The 22843-nt window shown below is 32.9% G+C and overlaps 2 protein-coding genes across 2 annotated transcripts; both read right to left on the reverse strand.

Annotated features, from left to right (window-relative positions):
* Nucleotides 1-10955: 10955 nt before the first annotated feature.
* LOC129003373 (oocyte zinc finger protein XlCOF15-like) lies at nucleotides 10956-15876 on the reverse strand. Its single transcript, XM_054431664.1, has 3 exons — nucleotides 15750-15876; nucleotides 13454-13688; nucleotides 10956-11909 (listed from the first exon to the last, which is right to left on the reverse strand). The coding sequence occupies exons 1-3, from the start codon at nucleotides 15874-15876 to the stop codon at nucleotides 11636-11638; spliced, it is 636 nt and encodes a 211-aa protein (XP_054287639.1). The 3' UTR covers nucleotides 10956-11635.
* A 2168-nt stretch (nucleotides 15877-18044) lies between these two features.
* LOC129002929 (longitudinals lacking protein, isoforms J/P/Q/S/Z-like) lies at nucleotides 18045-20948 on the reverse strand. Its single transcript, XM_054431056.1, has 2 exons — nucleotides 20859-20948; nucleotides 18045-19363 (listed from the first exon to the last, which is right to left on the reverse strand). Exons 1-2 carry the CDS (start codon nucleotides 20893-20895, stop codon nucleotides 19101-19103), a joined length of 300 nt encoding a protein of 99 aa, XP_054287031.1. The 5' UTR covers nucleotides 20896-20948; the 3' UTR covers nucleotides 18045-19100.
* Nucleotides 20949-22843: the final 1895 nt, after the last annotated feature.

The raw sequence follows: 22843 nt of genomic DNA on the forward strand, positions 1-22843 counted from the left end.
TAAAAAAAAACTTTAACTTAGTATTTGACTTGGCCATAAAAATATTCAAAATGTGGACATACTGTTAGTCAGAACGTGATGTAATTAATACTCTTTTTATTCTCATACTGTTTCTTTTTTAAATAAAGTAACTATACATTTTATCTCATAAAATGTTTAAGACACTTTGTGGGACAGTGAGACTATTCAATACCACTGATTTATCTTGGGTGTTTATAGGTTGATTTCTACTTAAAAATATACATTAAGAATTAAAATAGGCATATTTTATCAACCATCTAATACATTGTATTTTATTAGTACTCATAAAAATAGAAAAAAAATATTTGAGCTGACTAGTGATACAGGATACAATGTTTTGTGCTAGTTTCTTTACACATGGTACTATTCTGACTTAACTGTAGAAACTAAAAGAACACTTTGACTAAAAAACTGACTAGTAAAAAGCATTATATCGTGCACTACACAGGTTAAGGCCTTTGAATACTGTTCAACCCATCACTCTTGGCAGGGTTTGCTTTTTGTCCTATGAATGTATCATTTATGATAATACTGTTAACGATGAAGAATTGGCAAAATGTGTTGACGGACATATTTAATTTGATTTTTTATAACTTCGTGGGGTCTTGAATTAACTGGAATTTTTGTACTGATATATTCATGCACCTAAAGATAAATTACCGGTAATCATCTTTACACCACGAAAAAATACATATCTAAAATGTTTTTAAACCATTAGGCTAATGGTAGAGAGAGCACAGCAATGAATAAGAATTTATGCAATAGCGACCTTTAATAGACTTTGTAATGATAAATATGTAACCAGACCAAATACTTAAACTAATTCAAATTTGACTTTTTCCAAAAATTATAAAAGACAGTTCCACTTTTACAAAAGACTATATTTTTTTTACTTAATGGTTGATTTAATTGCTTAAAATGGGCTCAAACCAATTGGGACTTTGCTTTACAACACAGCGAAAATGCATTGGTTCTGGGTGGGATATTTTAGAACGAAAGTACAATTTCAAACACTACAACAGTTCTACTAAATCTAAAAAATATTTTATTAGGTGAAAACAAATATCATTGTATAGCCCAAGTTAACTAGTGAGATTGTATGATAGCAGAATTTTATTTTGGTTTCGTACAGGAGCTCATATATAATATTTTGAAATTTTTATCACATTCTTAAATCATATTTTAACTACTATAACAATTTGTAAAACTTTGAAAGATGACCCTAAGTATGAATGGTTAATTTCTTTTAATTTATAAACTTCCTGTAACTTGGTACATACTTTTTTAACTTCTTTTCTATTTGTTTACCCAGTGGTTTTTCACCATTACTGAAAAATACAGTTTTTTCTTTCTCAACTAATTGTTTTTCTCCGAGCTTTTGTCTCTGCCTCCACTTCCTATTTTTTTTCATTCTGAACTTATTTCTAATGTAAAAAAAGTTACTGGTAGCTTCACATTGCTTTTGAGATCTTAGATTTATGCCATTTTTCAATGGGCTAACAGTATTATTAATAACACTCGGATCTTTTGTGATGGTTTGAAATCGGGCTTTTAATGAATGATGCTGACTAATGAAACTGCTGATCTTAACCAGCAAAAAATCCACAAAGATCATCTCACTTTATTTTCACCTTTCATGGCTGAGCTTAAAATAGGCTCCCAAGTGTGTGTCGCCTCACAGAAAATCTTAGTAAAAGAATTTAGCAAAAAAAGACGAGGAATACCATCAATTAAAAAAAAAAAAACTTGAAGGCGCTTTTATAGTGTAGACGGACACAAAAATAATGGACATAGGTAATGCAAATTGAATTAAATACATTCAAAACCCCTCCAACAAACCACAGCTATAACGTTGACCAATTTCAACCACTGCCAAGAGATCTAAATAAAGCGATACTTATGTGGTGGAGGTAGAAGCGTCTGCGGAAGTCTCGACTTTGGTGATGCTGCTGACGATGCTATCCATCTGTATGATTACGTTGGAGCATAGAGGAACATGCTTGACTAGTCGAGAAGTGTGTTTGAAGTTCATGCCGCAATTCGGACACGAGTGCTGACTGCCCTTGTCGCATCGGTCCTCGCGGATATGCCTCGTCAGCGACTGACGCCAGTGGTACGTCTTGTTGCACAGAGTACACTTGTACTTCTGTATCTTGTCTGAAAACAAAAAAAAGATTAACGTGCGAAAAGAAAAACACAAGCTACAAAACAGTGTGAATCTACTCACCTCTATAGTGCTGTACAGTCAACAAACAGTGCAAAGCTAGCGAAGTTCACACACAAGCAACATCGATTATTTACATACTAGCGGGTGATGAGGCAAAAATAAATTCATTTTTATGCACACACAAAATCAGCACACAGTGAAATACTCTACCTGTTATCAAATAAAGGAAATTTTCGTCACCAGCGTATCGGAATCTTTTAGGTAAAGCCACTACTGTATGAGCCAATAATCAATTACTGGATAAATGATGTCACAAAAATCAAATTTTAATTTTGGAATAAAAAAAACTCATCCTAGTACCTCTCTAAGTATTATTACATATGCCTACAAACTTTTTATTGCAGCAAGTGCAGCTATGTAATTAAATTTATGTAAGCAATTAGCAAATCATTCTTTAAAGAATAAATTTTTTTTATAATTTCAAAAGGTGGAATTTGTACATGACTTTTAACATCATCAACCTCCATGAGGGTTTGAGATAGTATTAATGTCATTTAAGGGGGGAATTGGTAATGATTTAATCTGAAACATTCATTTAACTATATTGAACTTCCTTTTGGTCGAGTTTTTATTGAAATGTTGATAGCTTAGTAGAATCAAACAAAATTGACAAATTTAATTCAAATTAATCCATAAACAAGCAAGTGCAACGGTTTATTTATTCTCAATAAGAATAACATGGAAATTTAAAACTTAAAATGTATTTTAATTTTCTCCCTAACCGTTATTTATACAACAACGCTTCAGTACAATAAACTATCACTTTTTTTTTAACTGTACAAAACGGCTTGGAAAGAAATTGCAAAATTTTATGTTTTTAGGGTGAAAAATGAGAAAACCAGCTTTCATCCCCATAAAACCCCGATACAACCCCTTTCCCATAGTCCAATCATGATGGTTCGCGACTCGATTGAATTAATAGATTTACATGTTTGTACCTGTACCCAATTTCATAAAAATCAGATAATTTTTGTTTGAGTTATCGTGCTAACGAACACACACTTAGTTCACATAGGATTTTGTACATAGGAATTTGAACGGACGGTGTTTTTGTCTATGGGGACCTCAAAACAAAAAAGTAAATCGGTCCCGGGTCTAGGTCTTACCATGAGACCTACGGTAATATCTTATTCCCTATATGGGAAATTCTCTAATGAAAACATATCACGAAATATATAGCAAATCAATATTCTATAGCAGACAAAATTTATCTAGCAACAACATTGAAACTGAAAAAATGCTCCGAGAAACTAGAAACAAAAGTTTGCATGACAACTAAAGCCTTTTATTGGTGCACATCAACAGCTTATGGTTTACAAACACAACAAATCTATAGTGAAATCATGCATAAAATACTGTGAACATAGTAAAAGTAAAATAATATAATTGCTCTTGAAATGGATTGTATGGATTCAATGATTATGCAATTGGAAGAATAATATAATATCTACATTAACAATTTAAATTTTGATTGGTCTTAGATATTTGACTTTCTTCATTATCTTGTGATCATTAACAGCACCACCCTGCTAAAACAAGGACTGAATGGTTCTTAGGTAATTTAACCATAAGTAATGTAAGCTTGCATTATTTGTGAGCAGAAGTATATAGTAAAACAGACTTTTTATTTAATTGTTACACTTAATAATGAAGTATTGAATTCAATTTTACTGAGATCACTGAAATAACTATGAACAATTTTGTGAAATAACTATGAACAATTTTGATTTGCCCAAGTTTTTTTCAGGGCCGCTAAATTAAATGTCAAGCTTGTTTGGGGGCTCAAAGAAGAGAAAATTGACCTAGCGCGTAAGGGGAAGACGGAGGCGCAAACGTCTCTCGGGCCCATAGCACGTTATATTCAAACCGCGAGGCTAAGCTTATTTTTAAACATACCAAAATGACCATAATTTGTAATTGAGTTTTCGGTCTTAGAGTTAAACCTTTTGATTATATTCAAAGGTTTTTTAGAACTTAGAATTCATAGAAAATTGATATGTTACGTAATACTGGGTTTGAACATCCTTAAAAATATGATCCTTTCAATGGACCAAGTTGGAGTTTTGCAGGAACAATTTCTCATAAAATTACCTAATACTTTACAGTAACAGTAAAATTATCCACTTCAATTAATACAAAACTATATAGTACACACAACTTAGGCGGTTTGAGGGGAAGTTTTCCCACTACTTCTTTTCCTTAAAGTATCTGTTGCAGCTGATTCACTTCTTGACTATCCTCAGCTGTTGAGCTATTGTTTTAAAGGTCTCCCTCTTATCCGGACACCTTTTAACTGGACTACACTCGGTGAAAATTACATCTCTTTAACCGGAAAAATTTTATCAGCACATTGGTTTAACCGGACTAGATCGGCAGGAAGTGGGCGGTAGTGAAACAACTGTTCTCGTGGGGAAGATTTGAGACCAGTGATCACGTGTCTAAATACAATGTTCTCCTAAATTTAAGTCGAATATCACAGTAAACGGTCCGTTTTAATGAGTTTTTAGGGACGTCAGTTTAACCGGAAAAACCGTTATCACGGCTTTGGTCCCGAGGAGTCCGGATAAGAGGGAGTCTACTGTAGGATCAAGTGGAGGGGATGGATTTCTTCTTCTAGAACCGCCAAAATTTTGTGAAAGGAGTATAATGATTAAAACACAATGGGAAATAAACACACAAATATTAATTAAAATCTATAATTAACATTTTGAAAACGACAAAAAATAATTCTAATGAACTAAAATGATTAAAATGGTAATTGTGGTAAATTTAATCATTAACAATCATATTTTGATTTATTCTTTACCCTTAGAAGCAAACAGTACAGTATGGTAATCTGCAAAACAGCTGCGAAACTTGTTGTTGCACAAAGGTACTTTGCACTCAGCGCACATCCACTGTGTGCGTTTCTCTACAGGTGCGCAATGTGCACATCTGCGCGCACTGGTGCATATAGCAAAGTGTGCGGACTTGTCCATATTCAGATTCAGAGGCAGATATCGTTGACGTTTGAGCTTTTGGTTGGTGTAAAATCCAGCTTGTGATGAAAAAACAATATCAGCTGAGACATCATCTGTGGGAACATTTTAATTGGTTAATAAAGGATTGAAATGATGAGTTATTTTAATGTGATTTATGCTTAGTAAATGGTAAACATTACTGCTTGCTTTGTAGTCAAATGTTTGCTAAAATGATTCCTGGTAAAGATCTGAGAAGAGTTTATGCAAATTTGACATTTTACGTTTGTCAATTAATCGTCTGGATAACAGAATAGCAGTGGTGTAGTGGAGCGGGAATGAGTCAGAACTGGGTTTCCACTCTGCTTTATCCAAGGGCCCTATATTAATCATGAATCAGTTCTCAAATGATGGTGAGCGTTCCAACATTGGACATTTTACGACTACACCTCTGCCGGGTAGTTATAGGGCTATGACATGACTGATAACTTAATAGTAGTTTACTCAATGACTGCGTAAAGATAGTGTTACACAAGTAGAAAATTCAAGGTACGAGCCTTGGCATTAAGGCTATTTACGGGAGTTGCGTACACTACTTTACCTACCACAGTGTTTTAATTACTAAAATCACTACTCATAACTTCTAAGAGAGGTTATGTTTTCGTTTATAACCTCTTATTGCCCCTGACAGTGATCCAATGAAACATTGTACCAAACACTAATTGCACCACTCAACAATTAAATGGGTCTGGATAGCTGACTAGTTAAAGATAAAATCATTACAATTTTACTTCTTTTCTCTCAATTCTTGAACCTCATTGGTACGTTACTCGTGTTGTTATGAGTAAAACTATGCTTTTATGAAAGTAAACAATGCTATTATGTGAAACTTTTCAATCCTAAGAACTGAACTGAAATGGCTACTTTAAAAAACGGTCGTAGGTAAAAAAAAATTAAAAATCTAATGGTGTTGGGCCCGAGGGATAATTGCGCCCCTCTCCACCTACATTGTGGGGGAATTTTTCTCCTTGCGCCCCTAGACCTATGCTCTTTGGGTCCATTTGTAAAAGCAGTTCTGACTATATTACACTGTTATTACATGATTTATGAAATTATTAGTAAGTGTTGACATTGTGATGCCATTGGCTGATTGTTTTTTCCCCAAAGGGACTTTAAGAAAGGTCCTAATTAAAAGTATTGGTTGATGTAAATGATTCAATGAGGACTTTACAAATCTCAAAACATTGACAACCTTAAGGTGGAACAGTAAGGATATTGTTTATTGATTTGATACATATTGTTGTAAATTATTCTAGTTGTAACAGATGTTTCTAAGAAAGTACTTAAAATGTGTGTTTTATTAGTCAATGCTGAAAACAATTTGAGAGTTTTATCCATTTAATAAAAAAAAATTAATAACAAAACTATACAATTTATTTCTACTAACTTTACACTTTTTCAACAAATTAGGAACAATAAAACAAAGACTGAACATTTACTGTATTTATATTTCATGACTAGAATGGTAACTAGATAACAGTAGCTTCAGTATGGTAACGTTTGAAACAGTCTCTATGTCTCAGGCGGCACAACGGAACTTCGCAAAGTTGGCACATCCAACTGGTGCGTTTCTGCGCCACACACAGACCACACCGGCGCTTACTCGTCGGCACCGGAGTGTGGCCCACGCCGGACAACCGCACGGCATCCGGCACCGGTCTGCGCCGTTTGATCATCATCTCTACCAGAGTCAGATGCAGACCTGCAACCATTCCTTAGTTAGAGGATATTTTTGGTAGTAAAGAAAGAAAAAGATATCGCATGGCTTATGGTGTACAAGATTCTCTAATATCAAATAGTTTTTGTCTGAGTCCTATTTTTGGCTTTATAGAAAGGTGAGCTACCTATGTTATTTTTATTGCCACAGCTTTTGAGAAATCAACGCCACCTTTGTATTTTCACCTGTATATGAATACAAGATGAGTGTAGAACGGAGTGAGATTATCTGAGTGGCTTTGTTCCTAAGATCAGCTGTTGTTAGATCACTTATTCAAATCCCAATGAACAACAACAGCTAGCTACTACAGGTCCAAAGCTACTCTGGACCTCAGTTTCCTCAGGATCGACTTAGCAACCTTTTGATTGTTAGGCGAGTACTATGACCACTCCAGGTAAAAAGTCTATAACAAAAGTTTTTTTAAATGCCAAAAATGTTCTTGTCCGAGAAAACTATTTTATTTTGTTGTCCGTCTTATTTATTTATTTTTTTTACTATACTAGGCGCTTGAAAGCTATTGGCGAATAGCAAGATTTGAATTGGTGCTACTAACACAAAAGCACTAGGATATAACCACTAGATAACATTCCCCATGATTTTTGTAGAATATGCATGTTAAGACATTGATGTAAAAGTATGTATTTTGTTGAAAACCAGTTTACTAAGAAATTTTGTGTTACACATAAACATTTTTTCACAATCAAGTGAAGTAAATTCTGTTACTTGCTTTAACCTAAAATTTAAATATTTCCACCTGAATAGTTACTTTGATCTTAATTTTTTGAAACCAATAAAATGTGATGGTAAAAGTGTACATTATTCATATTTTGAAATTTAATATGCAATGATAATATTTCCTATTTATTTCTTTATTCTTTAGAGGCTAATATAACAAAACAAAATGAAGAATGGTTCAAAAGAGCGATATTTATAAACCATGTTTATTTTCTTACTTTGACTCATACAATTTTTTGTTCTCCACACTGTCTTTCCCTAGCCTTAAAGGAATGTCGGAAGGTAAGCTTGGTTAATGTTGTCGAACTCGTTGAGCATGTTTGCGTGTTTTCTTCGCATGTGTTTCTGTACATGGACTTTCTGGAACGCCCTGTAGTCGCACACGGAACACACAAACCCAGGGTCCTTGCCACACTCTAGTCTGAGGTGACGGTGGAGGTTGCGGAAATGTAGATAGCCTTTGCCACTCTTGTCACAAGAGAACAGTCGATCTCGTTCCATGATTTGGCTGTCTGAAATGTGAAGTGACACAACAGTGGGTGAGATACAGTTTTAGTGGAAGAAAAGGGAACAAATATTATTCGGAAGAGGGCATGTGTGAAAAAGGGGGGTTTTGATGAAAAGAGTCTTCCTTTCCTTTCCTCTGTTTAAAGGTATTTGAAATTTAAATTTTTAAAAATAGCTGACTAGTTTCACGCAAAAGTGACATTTGAAAAACCAATGGTTTTTTATGGTGTCTGGGTAAACTAGAATAGAAGAAAGGAAGTCTATTTCCCCACTCAAGGAGTCACAGATACAATAAAATTAATCATTTTTTGTAATCTACTAACAGGGATGACGCAGATTTATACTCGAATAACAATGTTTCTAAAATTGGTTAACTATTCCAATAGTCCTCAAACATAATTAGTGAGATAATTTGTTTAAACTTAGTCGTTTTTTTTGACATAGTTATCATCCAGAAACATGTATTGAAATGATAAATTTGGCTACAGTAGAAAAATTTATATTTTTTGATAGCCTAATAGAAATTAGGGATTACCTGAACTTATCTTAGTTAACTGAAATGTTTGGCAAGGTCAGCTGTCTGTTTGGGGTTTCATGGGTGTTTCCCAAAATCAGCTGTTTTTGGATGAGAGTTTATTCAACGTCTACTCATGATGTTCAATAGGGTGAGATTGGAAACCAAGACAATTGATGTTTTCTTGATTTTGTTGGAGTTTTGATAAAATCGTAGGTCACAGTTACATTTTCTGTCAGATGAATCTTTACTCCAACTTATCAAAAATGAAACATATATTTGATTTTAGTATGCATCACAATTAATTGTTATATTCAACAATTATGTAAGTATGGAGAATTTTATTTAAATAATCAGATTGTAAACATAGTGTTTGTTGATACATTTATTCTTGTACACACCGAAAAGTCAAAGAACAATAGACATAGCCCCAATACTCTTATGATGCTTGAGAAAGTGTAGTTTCAAATGATGTTTCCGAAATGCGCTATAAGGACATTCAGTACAGAAAAAGGTCTTTTCTTTGCCGCATTCCAACGACATGTGTCTACGGTAACTCTGCACGTGTGAGTATCCTTTTCCACAGTTTTCGCAAGTAAACTTTTTGCCGTATTCTGAAACAAAAATCTTTTAAATTAGGGCATTATAAAAGTAATGTTTCCTATTTGTAGAAAAAAAACAGTTTTTCAGTATTTGTGTGTTCTAATGCAGTGTTCCAGCAGAAATACATTTTGATTAGGTTATTTTCAGGCTAATTTTTACAGAGGTTTTCGAGAGGCAAGCTACATTTTTCAACATGAAATATATCCACATTTATACAAATTTTTGCACTACTCTACCTCTAGTAAAAAAATGATCATAAATTATTTTCTTTATCTTTAATTTTTTACTAAACATTTTTGTGTTCCTGAATATTTGTGTAATATTTACTCTTTGTGAAAATAGAAGAAATAAAATATAATAATCTGTTTAGACACTAGACTTACTAATTACCTACAAAACATTTGCAGATGAAATAAAAGGAAAAAGGCTTACTCAAAGATACAATATTCGTTACGTCATTTTTAGTTTCACAAGGCGTTTTAACAATTTCCCCTGAAGGGGAAAGCTTTACACATCTCATAAAAAAATAGCAAAGTCAACTAAATCAACAAGATAGATAGACCTTAGAAACATACAAAATCCATCAGCAATATAAGTTAAACCATATTTATTTCAAATTTGAACATCATGTTTTCTCAACACATGTTTTTGGAGGTGTTGTTTTCTGAATGCTTTATAAGGACATAAAAAACAAGGAAATGTAGGATTTCTGCCACATTCAAGTCGTTTGTGTCTTCCTAAGTTTCGATTGTGAGCATACGCTTTTCCGCAAGAGTCGCACACAAATCGGCTGGCAGTTGGGTCGTTCCAAAAACTCTCTGTAATCAAATGTAGAAATAAGTTTGTCACTGAACAAAAGGCCAGGGGGTTTGGACGGTTTCTAAAAAAAAAGGTTAAACGTGTCATTGGAATTAAAATGCACACCCAGTGTTAGCAACAGCTCCTTTTGTTTCTCATTAAAATGGTTTATCCATTTTATATTAGCCTATACAGTGGAAACCTTGATAACAAGTCGCCGTGGAAATTATGAAAAAAGGCTTCATATAACGGTAGAATTATTATCGAGGTCTGCAATAACAAGTGATAAGGGGTTTAATACAAAATCAAAGGTGTTTGAAAATTGCAATTCCAGTTAAGGGTGACTTGTTATTGAGGTTTATGTGTTATTGAGGTTGCACTGTAGTATTATTGAGGTTGCACTGTAGTAGTTTGTTCATTTATGAATTATTGTTTGTATTAACACCTTTTTCCAACGTATCACAATTAATTAATTAATAATCTATTTTTTAAACCCCTGTCATAAGTTGTCAATGGATAAATCCAATGAACCTGATTTTATGAATATTGTTAGACGAGTCTATTAGTAAAGTACACTTCTTTTAATGCACAGATAAAAAAAAATCAAGACTAAGTAAATTACAAGACAATATTTTAGTTGGACTTTTGTTTCAATAATAATAAAATTAGATATTTGATTGGAAAATGGACTTATTAAATTGACCCTTAAAAATGTTAGGAAGAAGGCAGGATTTCTTCAAAAAGCATTGGTATGATTTATAATAACAATTTATAATTATTATAATAACGTGTAGAGTACCACAGAAAAAGCTATACAAAACACATAAATTTTTAATTACAGAGAACATGAAGTAAATGGAATAATAACAATATCAAATGTCAATTTGACAAGGTTAATATGGCTTAAAGCACAAATTAATACAAAATCAACAATACAAGTGAAATTGAAAGGACCAACTATAGTAGAATTAACATAATTCATGATAGAAACATGAATTCACTAATACTGTCACAACTCTTCACATTTGAACAACCTCTGAATGCTAACTGAGTTTTAAATAATGTTCATCGTAAACATATTTAAAACTGATTAGGCCTACTGTACATTTAAAATCACTGAGTTACAAACCAAGTCAAATAAAAACATCAACGAGTTGAATTTTCTTCAAAAGAATTCATTGGATGCTAACAGAATTAGCAAGATCACAAATTCTTCATGGAAAAATTCACCAGGTGCTGGACAAATTTAAAGGTTCATTGATTCTCTCTGACATAATTCACAGGATTCTAACTGAATTTATGAGCTCATGAACTCTCTTTGAAAGAATTTCTTGGATACTGAATATGCCTATGAATTATTATCACTCTGCAAAATTTACTTTTATAAAATCTCTTTAGAGAGAATTTGCGATTACATTACTAGTCTTATAACAAATTTCACAACTTTAGAAATACTATTTTTGCGGAATTGACAAGGTCATGAGTTCTCATTGAGTTCACCGGATGCTGGAGGCGTTCACTGAGTCCATGAACATCTTGTGTCTTAAAGCGATGTGGGTTTTCAGATGAAACTTATGGAACGTCTTGTAAGGGCACTCAGGACACTGGTTGCTCGGCTCTTTCCCACACTCTTTATTGATGTGCCTCAGGAGCGAGTCTTTGTTGATGTAAGACTTGCCACACGACCGACAGACGAACTTGCGACTCCGATTTCCACTGAGTTGTGACAGGTACAGCTGCGACAGATTGACGAGGCCTGCTTGCAAAACACTCAGGTTAGGTAAGGTTTAGACTAGGTTAAGCATGAAAATTAAAAGTTTTAGATCAACTGCCTACTGTAAAGTAAGCAAATGGTAAACAGTTGTATTTGTTGGGTAATTTGTGAATCTTGAAAAAAAGGTAAAAAAATATAGTAAACTCTATTCTTGAAGACAGTACTTCTCATAGCAGAACTGTGTAATCATATATTCTACTTTTAAATCTATTTATATGAGCTTTTTAGCTGGTTTAATCTACTCTTTGAAATAGTTCTAATGCAAGGAAATCTGAATGACTTAATAGCTTGGCTTTACTTTATTGTGGGTTGTAAGTATAACATTTTCAAAATCCACTAGAACAGTGTTTATTATAAATAAATTAAAATTATGTTAAATTATGTGCACTAGGATTTTCATCCACGTTGTCTATACAATCTGTGAATGTTATTTGGCACAGCCTGATAATGCTGATACAACACAATTATATCATTGAGACAATGATATTTGATGATTATAAACTCAGCTAACTAAATTAAAATTAATTAAATTAGATTAAAACTATACACCGAAACAATACAGTTTGTTTCTAGGTTCTAGCCCAGAATTGTTTTTCACATTACTTGGCATTATCACTCAGATAACATCTGTTGCTGATTAGAGGGATTTGTACACGGGACTTCCAGGATCCCAAAGTCCTAACCCTAGAACAGCAAACTCCCCAACACACTACACAATAACGCATAGAGATATTTTACAACAAAGAATGTGTTGAATTAATAAAATGATATCTTTTTAACTAATAAAACCTAGGTTTACATTTTTTTTAGCCAGCACCACTTTTTAAAAAGCCCAATGATTAAGGATAGTTTGGTACAGTATTGAACTATCAAAAACTTACTGACTTTTCTCAAAATTAACAATTTTCTGTCTATTTAAAGAACACTACATCCACTCATTGTAGCTATAAATGCAGGGCGCAGAGTGAGTGTAAAATGGAGTTAGATGACTTTTGTATAGTTTCACTGTTATAAAGCGAATGATCAAGAACAGTTTCAACCAAATGTTGGTGTTACTCATATATCAGCTTTTATGTATATCTTTTAGCCACTGCATTTAAAATTTCTCTGGTAAACTAACTACTAATAGAAAAGTAAAGTAAAGAGGAAACACTCAATGGTACCTAGCACTAGTGCTGGTATCTAGGGAAAAATCCAACACCCCCCCCCCCCTCTCGATCAAGTAGGCTACTAAAACTCTCGCGGTGGAGGAAGACCCTGTTCTCTGTGTGATAGGAATATCCACACAGTGCTCACCACTCAGGCTCTTCCTTGATTGTCACAAGTATAATTCCCACACAAAATACCAGAGCTGAATGCGCACGGTCGTCCTATAAGTGTGTTTCCTCTGTACCTTAAAACTGTAACTCTAAACTCTATCCCCTCTAAAATCTGTAATCTTGTTTTACTTAATTCCTAACATGGTGGGAGTGAAAAACTGCAAACATATTAACTATTTCAAAACAATTTTATTTATAACAAATAACATTAAGTTCATGACTCTTCCATAATCTCTCGGAAGTTGACGTTGTGTTTGAGTACTAGATGGCGCTCCAAGTGGTACTTCCGATAGAACCTCTGGTCGCACATCATACACAGGAACTGCCGTTCTTGCCCACATTCGAAGGACATGTGTCTGTTCAGGTTACCCTTACAAGTGTAAGACTTGCTGCAGACTTTACAAGCGAAAGGGCGACTCTTAGTTGGGCCGCTGAATATTTCAGGCCAGTTGAAGCCTGAGAAGAAACAAAATGTTTCAAGGTAAAATTTTAGCAAGCTATGATTAAAATAAAATAGAATAAATTTACCGGTAATAAAAATCTTAAGTTGTAGAAAAGGACAGAGGTAATATCAAGTCTATTGTATAGGATATTTTCTTAGGCAACAGAAGTTAAAAGAAATGCAAGACACTGTTTAACAACAAAACAAGCTCATATGTTAGTTGATATCCCCAGGTTTCTTTATTTCATTGTTGATCAGCTGACATGCATTGTTGCATAGTTATTTATGACATTTAGTGTTATTGGGAATCTATGGTAAATAAGATTCAACATGGTGTTTTCTCAAACTTAAATAGAGTATGTATTCTACAGATCCGGCAACCTTAAACTTTTGACAAGTCTATTAGGCTAGTTGATTTATAAGGTACTGGAGTCTTAATTTCATTTTCACACATGGAGACTTAATTTCAAACCTTCCTTGGCATCGACCAATGATTTACTTTTAATGCATTCTTCACACACTCATTGAGCTTGATAAAGTACCATTATGAATCTTTCACAATAAATTCTTAATAACACTTAAGCCTGAAATATAACTATAACAATGCACAATTATTGACAATGTAAAGAAAACCAAGATAGCAACAAATGAGCTTGTTTTGTTATTAAAAAGTCTCTCATGATACTTCTAATTTTGGTTGTGTTAAAAAAAGCTCTTGTACAAAGATTTTAATTTTGTTTTAATAAGATACAGGGTGTCCACAAAAAATTTGTCATTAATTTCCATGACTTTCCATGACTATCCATGACCATTTACCATTGATTTCCATGACTCACGAACTTTACACGCAAATTATAATATAACATACACACACAAATATAACTGCCTGGACATGTTATTTTGCAGAAAATACTGAAATATGTAATAACAGATAACAATGGAGTACAATAGGTACAACAATGAACTAAAACGAACCGAAGACTCATAAAATAATACAACTGTAATAAATTGAATTGTCGAACATTTGTGAAAAATCCTGAAAAATGCTACAACAGTCCGGGTTACAGCTGACTAGAGCATTGAATGGTCCCCTCAAATCCATCCATAATTGGAAATTTCCATGACTTTCCATGACTTCTTGCCTATTTCCCTGACTTTCAATGACCAAATTTTTTTTCCATGACTTTCCATGACTATCCCTGACTTTCTAGAATGTGGACACCCTGAGATACATAACTTCTTAGAAGTTTTTTGTTTCACTAATGACTTGTAAAAACTACAATACTTTAAATTAATCTAGAGGTTAAAATACCTTTAATCCGTCAAAGTGATCAAACGTCACCGATGAGCGGCGACCGGTTTCAGCCCAGCTGTGGGGCCATCTTCAGGCGATGAAGGAACATAAATATCACTCCGAAGAGGTCGTCATACAGTCCATAAATACGTCACGAGAAACAACACATAGATACATTATTTACAAACACACGTGTGGCCACAAATTAACTGCGCGGCGGACGGTACGCGTACATTAATTTGCAATTTAAAGAATTACAATACTTTAAATTGAACTGTTAAGAAATTGTTTTCATCCTCCATAAATTATCAACTGTCACCCATAATGTACATTATTTTTGATCGATGAAATAAAATGTAATCGATAGTTATCTTGGCGTATGAGCGCTAATTTTTGCTTCATAAATAGAGTAACAAAATAGAGGAGGCTCCAAACTATTGGGGATTAGCAAGATTCTGACCTGGGACTTCAAGACAGAAGGGTACGTTAACCTTTAAATCAGCTTATACCCTTATAGTATGATATAAAACAAAAATGTATAGTCTAAATTTAAAATGTTTATTTTGTTATACATTTACTTTATTTAAACCGGTTTCACATTCTTAGAAACATTAAAGCTACATCTGCTAAGACAAATTTTTAATTTTGATCTAATACAGAACAGTTTTTGAAGCATTGGTCCAATTTTAGACTCAACCAATATTGTCATCTTACGAATGCTGTGGATGTTTACGAATTATGTGTTTCAAGCAGTGAACTTTTTGGAATGCTTTGTAATCACAGTAGGGACAATTAAACTGGGGATCTTTCCCACACTCCAGGGTCTGATGTCGCTGAAGAGTATCCTTGCGGATGTAAGCTTTTCCACAAGAATCGCAGGCGAAGTTACGCGGCCTTGAATCCCCCATACGTCCTGTTGCTCGTAACTGTAGGTAATCTGTAATGAAACTTTGTTGTAGAAAATGAAAATACTGTAGAAGGGGAAATAGATGACAGTATATGTTTAACGATTGACTGTGGATGGATGTTTTAAAACATCCCCAGTAGTTACATCCTTGGACTTTTTATAAATATTTGAATCGGATTTGATTCATTAAACATTTTCAGTAAATCTTTTTTCTCTTTATTACATTAGTAAGTTTTAGCAACCATTTTGTGAATGAAATTAACAGTATAAAATGGTTTAAGGTACCTTTTGTGTCAAACGATCCGTGATGTAGTAGATGACTACAGCTGTTTCGTGCCGCTGGGGCACATCTTCAGGTCGAGCATTTTTCGTACCGTGTATTTTGTGTAATTATTTATTTTGACAAACTCATCCACGGATGACAACCTGAAGATGTGCCCCAGCGGCACGAAACAGCTGTAGTCATTTACTACATCACGGATCGTTTGACGCAAAAGGTACCTTAAACCATTTTATATTGCAATTTTCGATCCAGAGGCTAACCCATCATGAAATCAACAGTATTTTTCTTGATTTAAGGAGGATGTAGTTGTGAACCAAATAAGTTGTAAAACTGATGGTACTAGCTGGAATCCAGCGGAGCAGATACACATTCTTTTAATTAATTATTTTATGGGTTTTAGTGGAGTTCTTCTGTACAAAGATAGTTATTTTCACTGGAATTACCTATATTATATTTTAATTTCTAGATAGATAGGACAGTGATCCTGAGCTCTTACCACAAACTGGGTTGAAAAGAGGATATTATAATCTGTAGTCCTATAGAAATCTCCCCTCTTAACCACTAAAAAAACCTCCTCAGTTTCCTAGTCACAGTTTACTATTGTATTTCAATTGTAAGTTAAGACAACAATTTGTAAGTGAATTTTCTGATGCCATCTGTTTTATTACATAGTTTACATAGCTAAATAACACTACATAATTGATATCCATAAAAAATCTGAGTATAATCATTGACTATAATTAATAGTCAATCTAGAACTAGCCCCTGTGCAATTGTTCACGAAATAAGATTTAACTGTTTTCTTAACTTTTCTTGGAACGTTGAATAGGATTTAAATTGTTCGTGTAACAATATTCTTTCTAACAATCCTTGCGGCATCACAATATTTAGAAGCTTTGTCCATGCTCTCATGGACAAAGCTTCTAAATCATCTCTATGCAGGCTTTGGATGTTTTAGCGTTACCTTTGTAAATTTTTTTGTGTATGTTTTGTCTATTGTGTATGGCACAAAGGTAGGCAACTAGTACAGTAGACTCCCTCTTATCCGGACATGGGTTTAACCAGACTAGACTCCGCGGAAATGAAATCTCTTTAACCGGACAATTTTTATCAGCACATCGGTTTAATGAGACTAGATCGGCAGGAAGTGGTCGGTACTGAAACGACTGTTCTCGTGGGAAAGATTTGAGACCAGTGATCACATGTCTAAATACAATGCTCTCCTAAATTTAAGTAAACTACTGTATACAGTATGCATTTAAACGGTACGTTTTAACGAGTTTTTGGGGACATCGGTTTAACCAGAAAACCCATTATCCGGACTGGCCTCAGTCCCAAGGAGTCCGGATAAGAGGGAGTCTACTGGTATCTTGATAGCCTTAGAAGTACATATAACAATGACATTATAAATTTAGGAGCTGAACATTGCTGACATTGACTCTGCCCTTATAAATATTTGAACTAAATGCTATTATACTGTCGTTTGACTTTAATTTAATGTTTTTTCGCTAAGCCTTGTTTTCTTGTCTAGTGTTAGTATTGCAAAGTTTTTAATTTTAAGACCTATCCAATTTTGTTGGAGACCACTTTCTTGAAGGCTTTTAAAAACCCATCATGGAATTGCAATTGCTGGCCACAATCGTCACTTATAACAGACTTCATCAATCCCTTACATCAATAAACCCCTTCTTAATCTGGTAGGCCTACATTTTATGAGTATTGTTTTTCCAAAAGGACTCAGAACAGCTTTTTTTGCAGATGTCACTCTTATTACTCTGTGAAGTAAATTATAATTAAACTAAGATGTTAATTTTTCTTGCAGTAAGGAGATCACAAATGTAGATTTTTAAGAGGAAAAGACATGGGTCTCAACAAATTCTTGTAAAACATGCAGACATATTTTATTACATCAATAAAATGTATAAAAACACATAACGTTATTCACCTATATCACAAACTTATCATGGAAGTTTAATTTAATATCACAAAATCTTACATCAATAGGAATTCATGTTCATGAGCAACCTTAATTACTAATACATTAACCATTACCAGGGAATCCACACGTGAAATCAAACCAAAATATGTACATCAAAGATTAATACATCAATACTGTTATTTACAAATTTCACAATACCGGTACACATTTATCTATCAGTAGAAAACATTTGCAAGCATTTGTTTACTGTATAGTTGATGCCTTCAAAAGTGATTAACACATAATATTGTTAATTTAATAATTATCAATTCATAAGTTCAATAATTTAATTCACTTAAATGGAAATGTTATTAAAAAAGTTTTAATGCAATTACTCGTCCTGAAATTAATTGTATTCTCAATTCAAATTAAATATTTTCAAATGACAATAATACAGTGAATTCCCAAAGGTACACAGCCAGGCAACAATTATCATCCGTCCAAAAAACAAAGAAAAGTTTGTATTCTATGGTCATAGATATCTTGTTAACAAAACTATTTATATGGCTGTAATTTATTCACATTTGATTACGGTATATCTATCATTGACACGTGTCTGTCATTTGCCTTGAGAATAACATTGGGATTTTTTATGGTGTCTAGCAAAAAATGAAAACAGAATTCAAGGACAATTCATGATTATTTCAAAGTTAAAAATCGCAGTTCAGTGGAATAACTAATTTAATAGTGCCGATTATTACACAAAAGGGTTAATAAGAATCTAGTTTGACTTTGAATGCTGTGCCCCTAAGCAGGAAAATAGAGCTTTTTTTATAACAATGTCAAATCAGTCAGTATATAATATTTTACTTAAACATGTTCATTGCAGTTTATAAAATAAGAGAATTGGGAACAAAATAGTATTTACACTTGACAAACCACTTATTTGGGGAAAAATAGTTTGTGAAAGATTCTTTTCAAAATTCATTGCCTGGCTGTGAAAGACATGGACAAGGAACTTGATTCATGAAGATATTATCCTGAGTGCGTCGTAATACTCGTAGAAGATCTCGTTGTGTTTACAGCAGAGATGTTGCTCCAGAAGGCTGTGTCGATGGGTTCGATACCTGCATCCCACGGGGCATGTGACGTTGCGTTTCTTGCCACATTCCATCCGGATGTGAAGCATGAGGCGGTTCTTCCAAGAGTATACCTTGGAACATCTCGGACACTCGAACCTTCCAACTGGAAAACTGGTCATCGACTTCCCCATTCTGTGTGCTAGTCCTGGAGCAGAAGATCACAACCATAAATAAAAACACCAAACACCCAAAACACCAAAACCAAATCAATTTAAAAATCAGTAAAACTAATATCATGAGGAAACAAAAACAATTAAAATAAAGATTGAATAAATATTGAAATTGGGAAAGTTTTAACTACATCATCACGTTTAATTTTTTTACTTGAAGTTCTTTATGTTGTTAAACGATTTATTTGAGAAGCTAATGGTGTACTGCTGTAAATGACTTTAAAACCAAATTAACAGTAGGTAAAACAATACAGCAAGTAGCAAAAAATGATGTTTTTTATTTTTTCATTCGAAAAAAAAACCTTTTTATTTTAAATCCTTTAATTGTTCCTTCCATTGTTTAAATCCTTATTTCCATCATAGTTTCGAAGCAAAAGTTTTCAATGCAGCAAAAGATTGAACAATGTCTACGATAAATTTTAAATAATTTACCCATATTATGAGGTTGAAACAGTATTACAGAAATACAATGCATTTCTCTAAGAGCAACTTTGTTTTTAATTTCATGTGAATATGTAAACCATATTTCAATTCCTATATAGATCATAATTAGATGCATGATATTGAATAAAACCTATCTTAAGTTTGTGGTTAACAAAGATAAAATAATAAGTACAATGAGTGTATTAGTATTATGTAATTAATGATAGATTGCCAATCAGATAAAACTGGTGTTTGGTGGTCTTTCATCAAAACAAGATTAAAATAATGTCTTTCTTGAATTTTATAATGTTTGATAACATGTTGACTGAATTAAATCATGAACACATGCTGAATATAATTGCAAACTTTTAAAATATACCGATACATTATTTTTTATTCAAATGATGAACTAAATCAAACCCGAGATAATTGGGACGTTTGAAATGAGATACTGCAGATAACTTTGAACAAAATATGACATATTAATAAAAAGTTTAAGCATTTTTTTAATCTTTTGACAAGGGCGTGGGACATGATGTGCATCATGCTTTAAAGCAAAGTCGGGAAAAATATAATTATGCATGCATGCACTGTTAGTTATAAAAAATTACTCTCCAATACTCCCGAAAAATTTGTCCAACTTCCAATATGTCTAAGAGTGTTTGAAAAACGCTTTAAGACCATTGATCAGAAAAAAATCAATTTTCTTGTCATGGCCAATGTATTGTGCATTCAGCTTTAAATTTTCAATATATTATTTAAAAATTACCTCCACATTACACAAGTGCACATTATACAAAATTCCAATTCAGTCCATCAAACCTGACAAATTATCAAAAAATTAAAGCAAAACTAGATAGCAAATAAATGATTTTATTAGGATTGTTTGATCACTTCCTACGAGTCAAAAGCACATATTTTCCTTCTTTTCACTAATTATAACATTTAGGAATCAAAATATATTTCTTACCGCTCTTGATATAATCAACAATTTTCTCCTAGATAATCAACGCCTAATTACCTACTTAATACTAATCAATGACTAACCTGCAAGTCTTTTCCAGTAGTCGTAGATGCCGTACATGTTGGTGGATGCCAGTGTGTCTGTCTGTGTTCACTAGTGTAATGAAGGGGGAACCGAAGTCACCACAGAGTTATAAACCTCCCACCAAGCCTACCAGACACCTCCTCTTATCAGGCCGAAAATAGTCAACCTCTCACAATCACTAGATCTGAACATTAAATTGATTGAGGCCAACAGGATAGGGAAATGTAAGTTTCCCACCAATGGGATGAGTCATAGTCTTAGGTAGCAGTAATTATGTATTCTATAGCCCCGAGCAGTAATAATGTTAATCATGAATAAAATAACTCGGCCTATTTTTATTTTTATTTCAAGATACCGAAATAGTTTAGGCAAAATATATTTCTAGAGTTTTAACAGATTTTGAACTGCCACATGAACTTGACAGTTTAGATAACAATTTGAAAAACAAATTTCTTGCACAGCATTATTAGTTTGATGCAAATATGCTTGTGTATGTACTGTATATAAAACACAAACAAATAAAGTAATAAACAAATGTTGCTCAAATATTTTATCAGGCAATATTTATTAATTTTATAAACATTTGTCAGCAGAACTAAAATTGATTTAAAAGAACTAAAGTTTAATTTATTATACTGTACCATTGACTTTTAATATTTAAACTGACATATAATCTAAACTGACCAGTTTTTACTCAAAGAGAAGAGAATAGATTTGAGTAAGACTTTTATAGTTTTTATCCTAGTTTATGGGCACTTAATAGACAAATAAATGATTCTTTACATTAGAAAATTGTGTCTATAACTCAATTGAAATAAGTTATATACAATGTTGACTGAGAAATGAATATTCGTTTGTTTTGATTAATTCAATTCACTTGTTTCAGCTGATCAAATAACGTAATTAAACATTTCGAGTTTAAATTACTTGCAGAATGATAGGAATATAAATTACTTGCATTAAACATAGGAGTTATTATAAAACATAATCATTGTGAATTGATTTCTTTTTTAATAGAGAGTGCTTTTAAAAAGCTAAACTAAAAGCGAAAAGGGTTAACTCTAGCATCGTTTTTCACTACAAAAAATAAAAACTGAAAAAAATGTTTATAGAAAATATAACAACAGAGGCACAATCAAATTCTTTGAAAAAAATCGTGTAACGTCTCCTCCACATAGATGGTGTCATTATCCGAATTCAATGAATTATATAAAAAAAATTAATATTATCTGCTTGTTACAAATGCTCAGGTAAAATAACCAAACATTACTAATGATTTTAATAAAGAATCTATATCAATTTTTTCAATACAGTGTCAAATTTTCCAATTGCTTATTGCTTGCAAGTTAAATTAATTAGGTAACACAATAAAAGCTACTGGCTGATGGAGTTTGATTATGTCGTATTGTTTATAATTGCATCATCTTACACCACACCACATGTGTTATTTCCAATGTTATTTAACTGGCCTTCAAGTCTAAGCCCATTCAATTATATAATATGGTCCAAGTGCAAGGATATGGACAGATTTTGTATTGTATTTACTATAATAATGTTTTGTCAACCTTCTTAAACTAAAAAATGTAGATATTGGTAAAATTTGGTAGACTTTGTCATACTGTATACTGTGTTTCCATGACCTTTTTTCTAAGACCATACACTTGATTTGTACTAATATGACTTCGTCAATCAATGCAAAATTATATGCATATATAATTGCATTGATATTATTTATTATATTATATTTATTTTATATTAATTATATATTATTATTTTTTATATTATATAATATTATATTTATTTATTATTTATTTATTATGACATAGAATATTTTTCCTAAGTCAGTGTTCTGGTTTTTAGGGCCAGGGCTGTACCCAGCTTTTGCAGGCCCCAGTAAAGATATTAGGGGCTCCCTTCCCTTTGAAGTCAAGTTTGGCAGGGTCCGGCCTGGGCCCCGGTAAAAATGTCCGTATAAACCGGTCTG

The sequence above is a fragment of the Macrosteles quadrilineatus genome, unplaced genomic scaffold (genome assembly GCF_028750875.1).
Source record: "Macrosteles quadrilineatus isolate MER2022 unplaced genomic scaffold, UCM_ALF_1.0 Scaffold_9__3_contigs__length_116548681, whole genome shotgun sequence".
Classification (NCBI taxonomy): Eukaryota; Metazoa; Arthropoda; class Insecta; order Hemiptera; family Cicadellidae; genus Macrosteles; species Macrosteles quadrilineatus.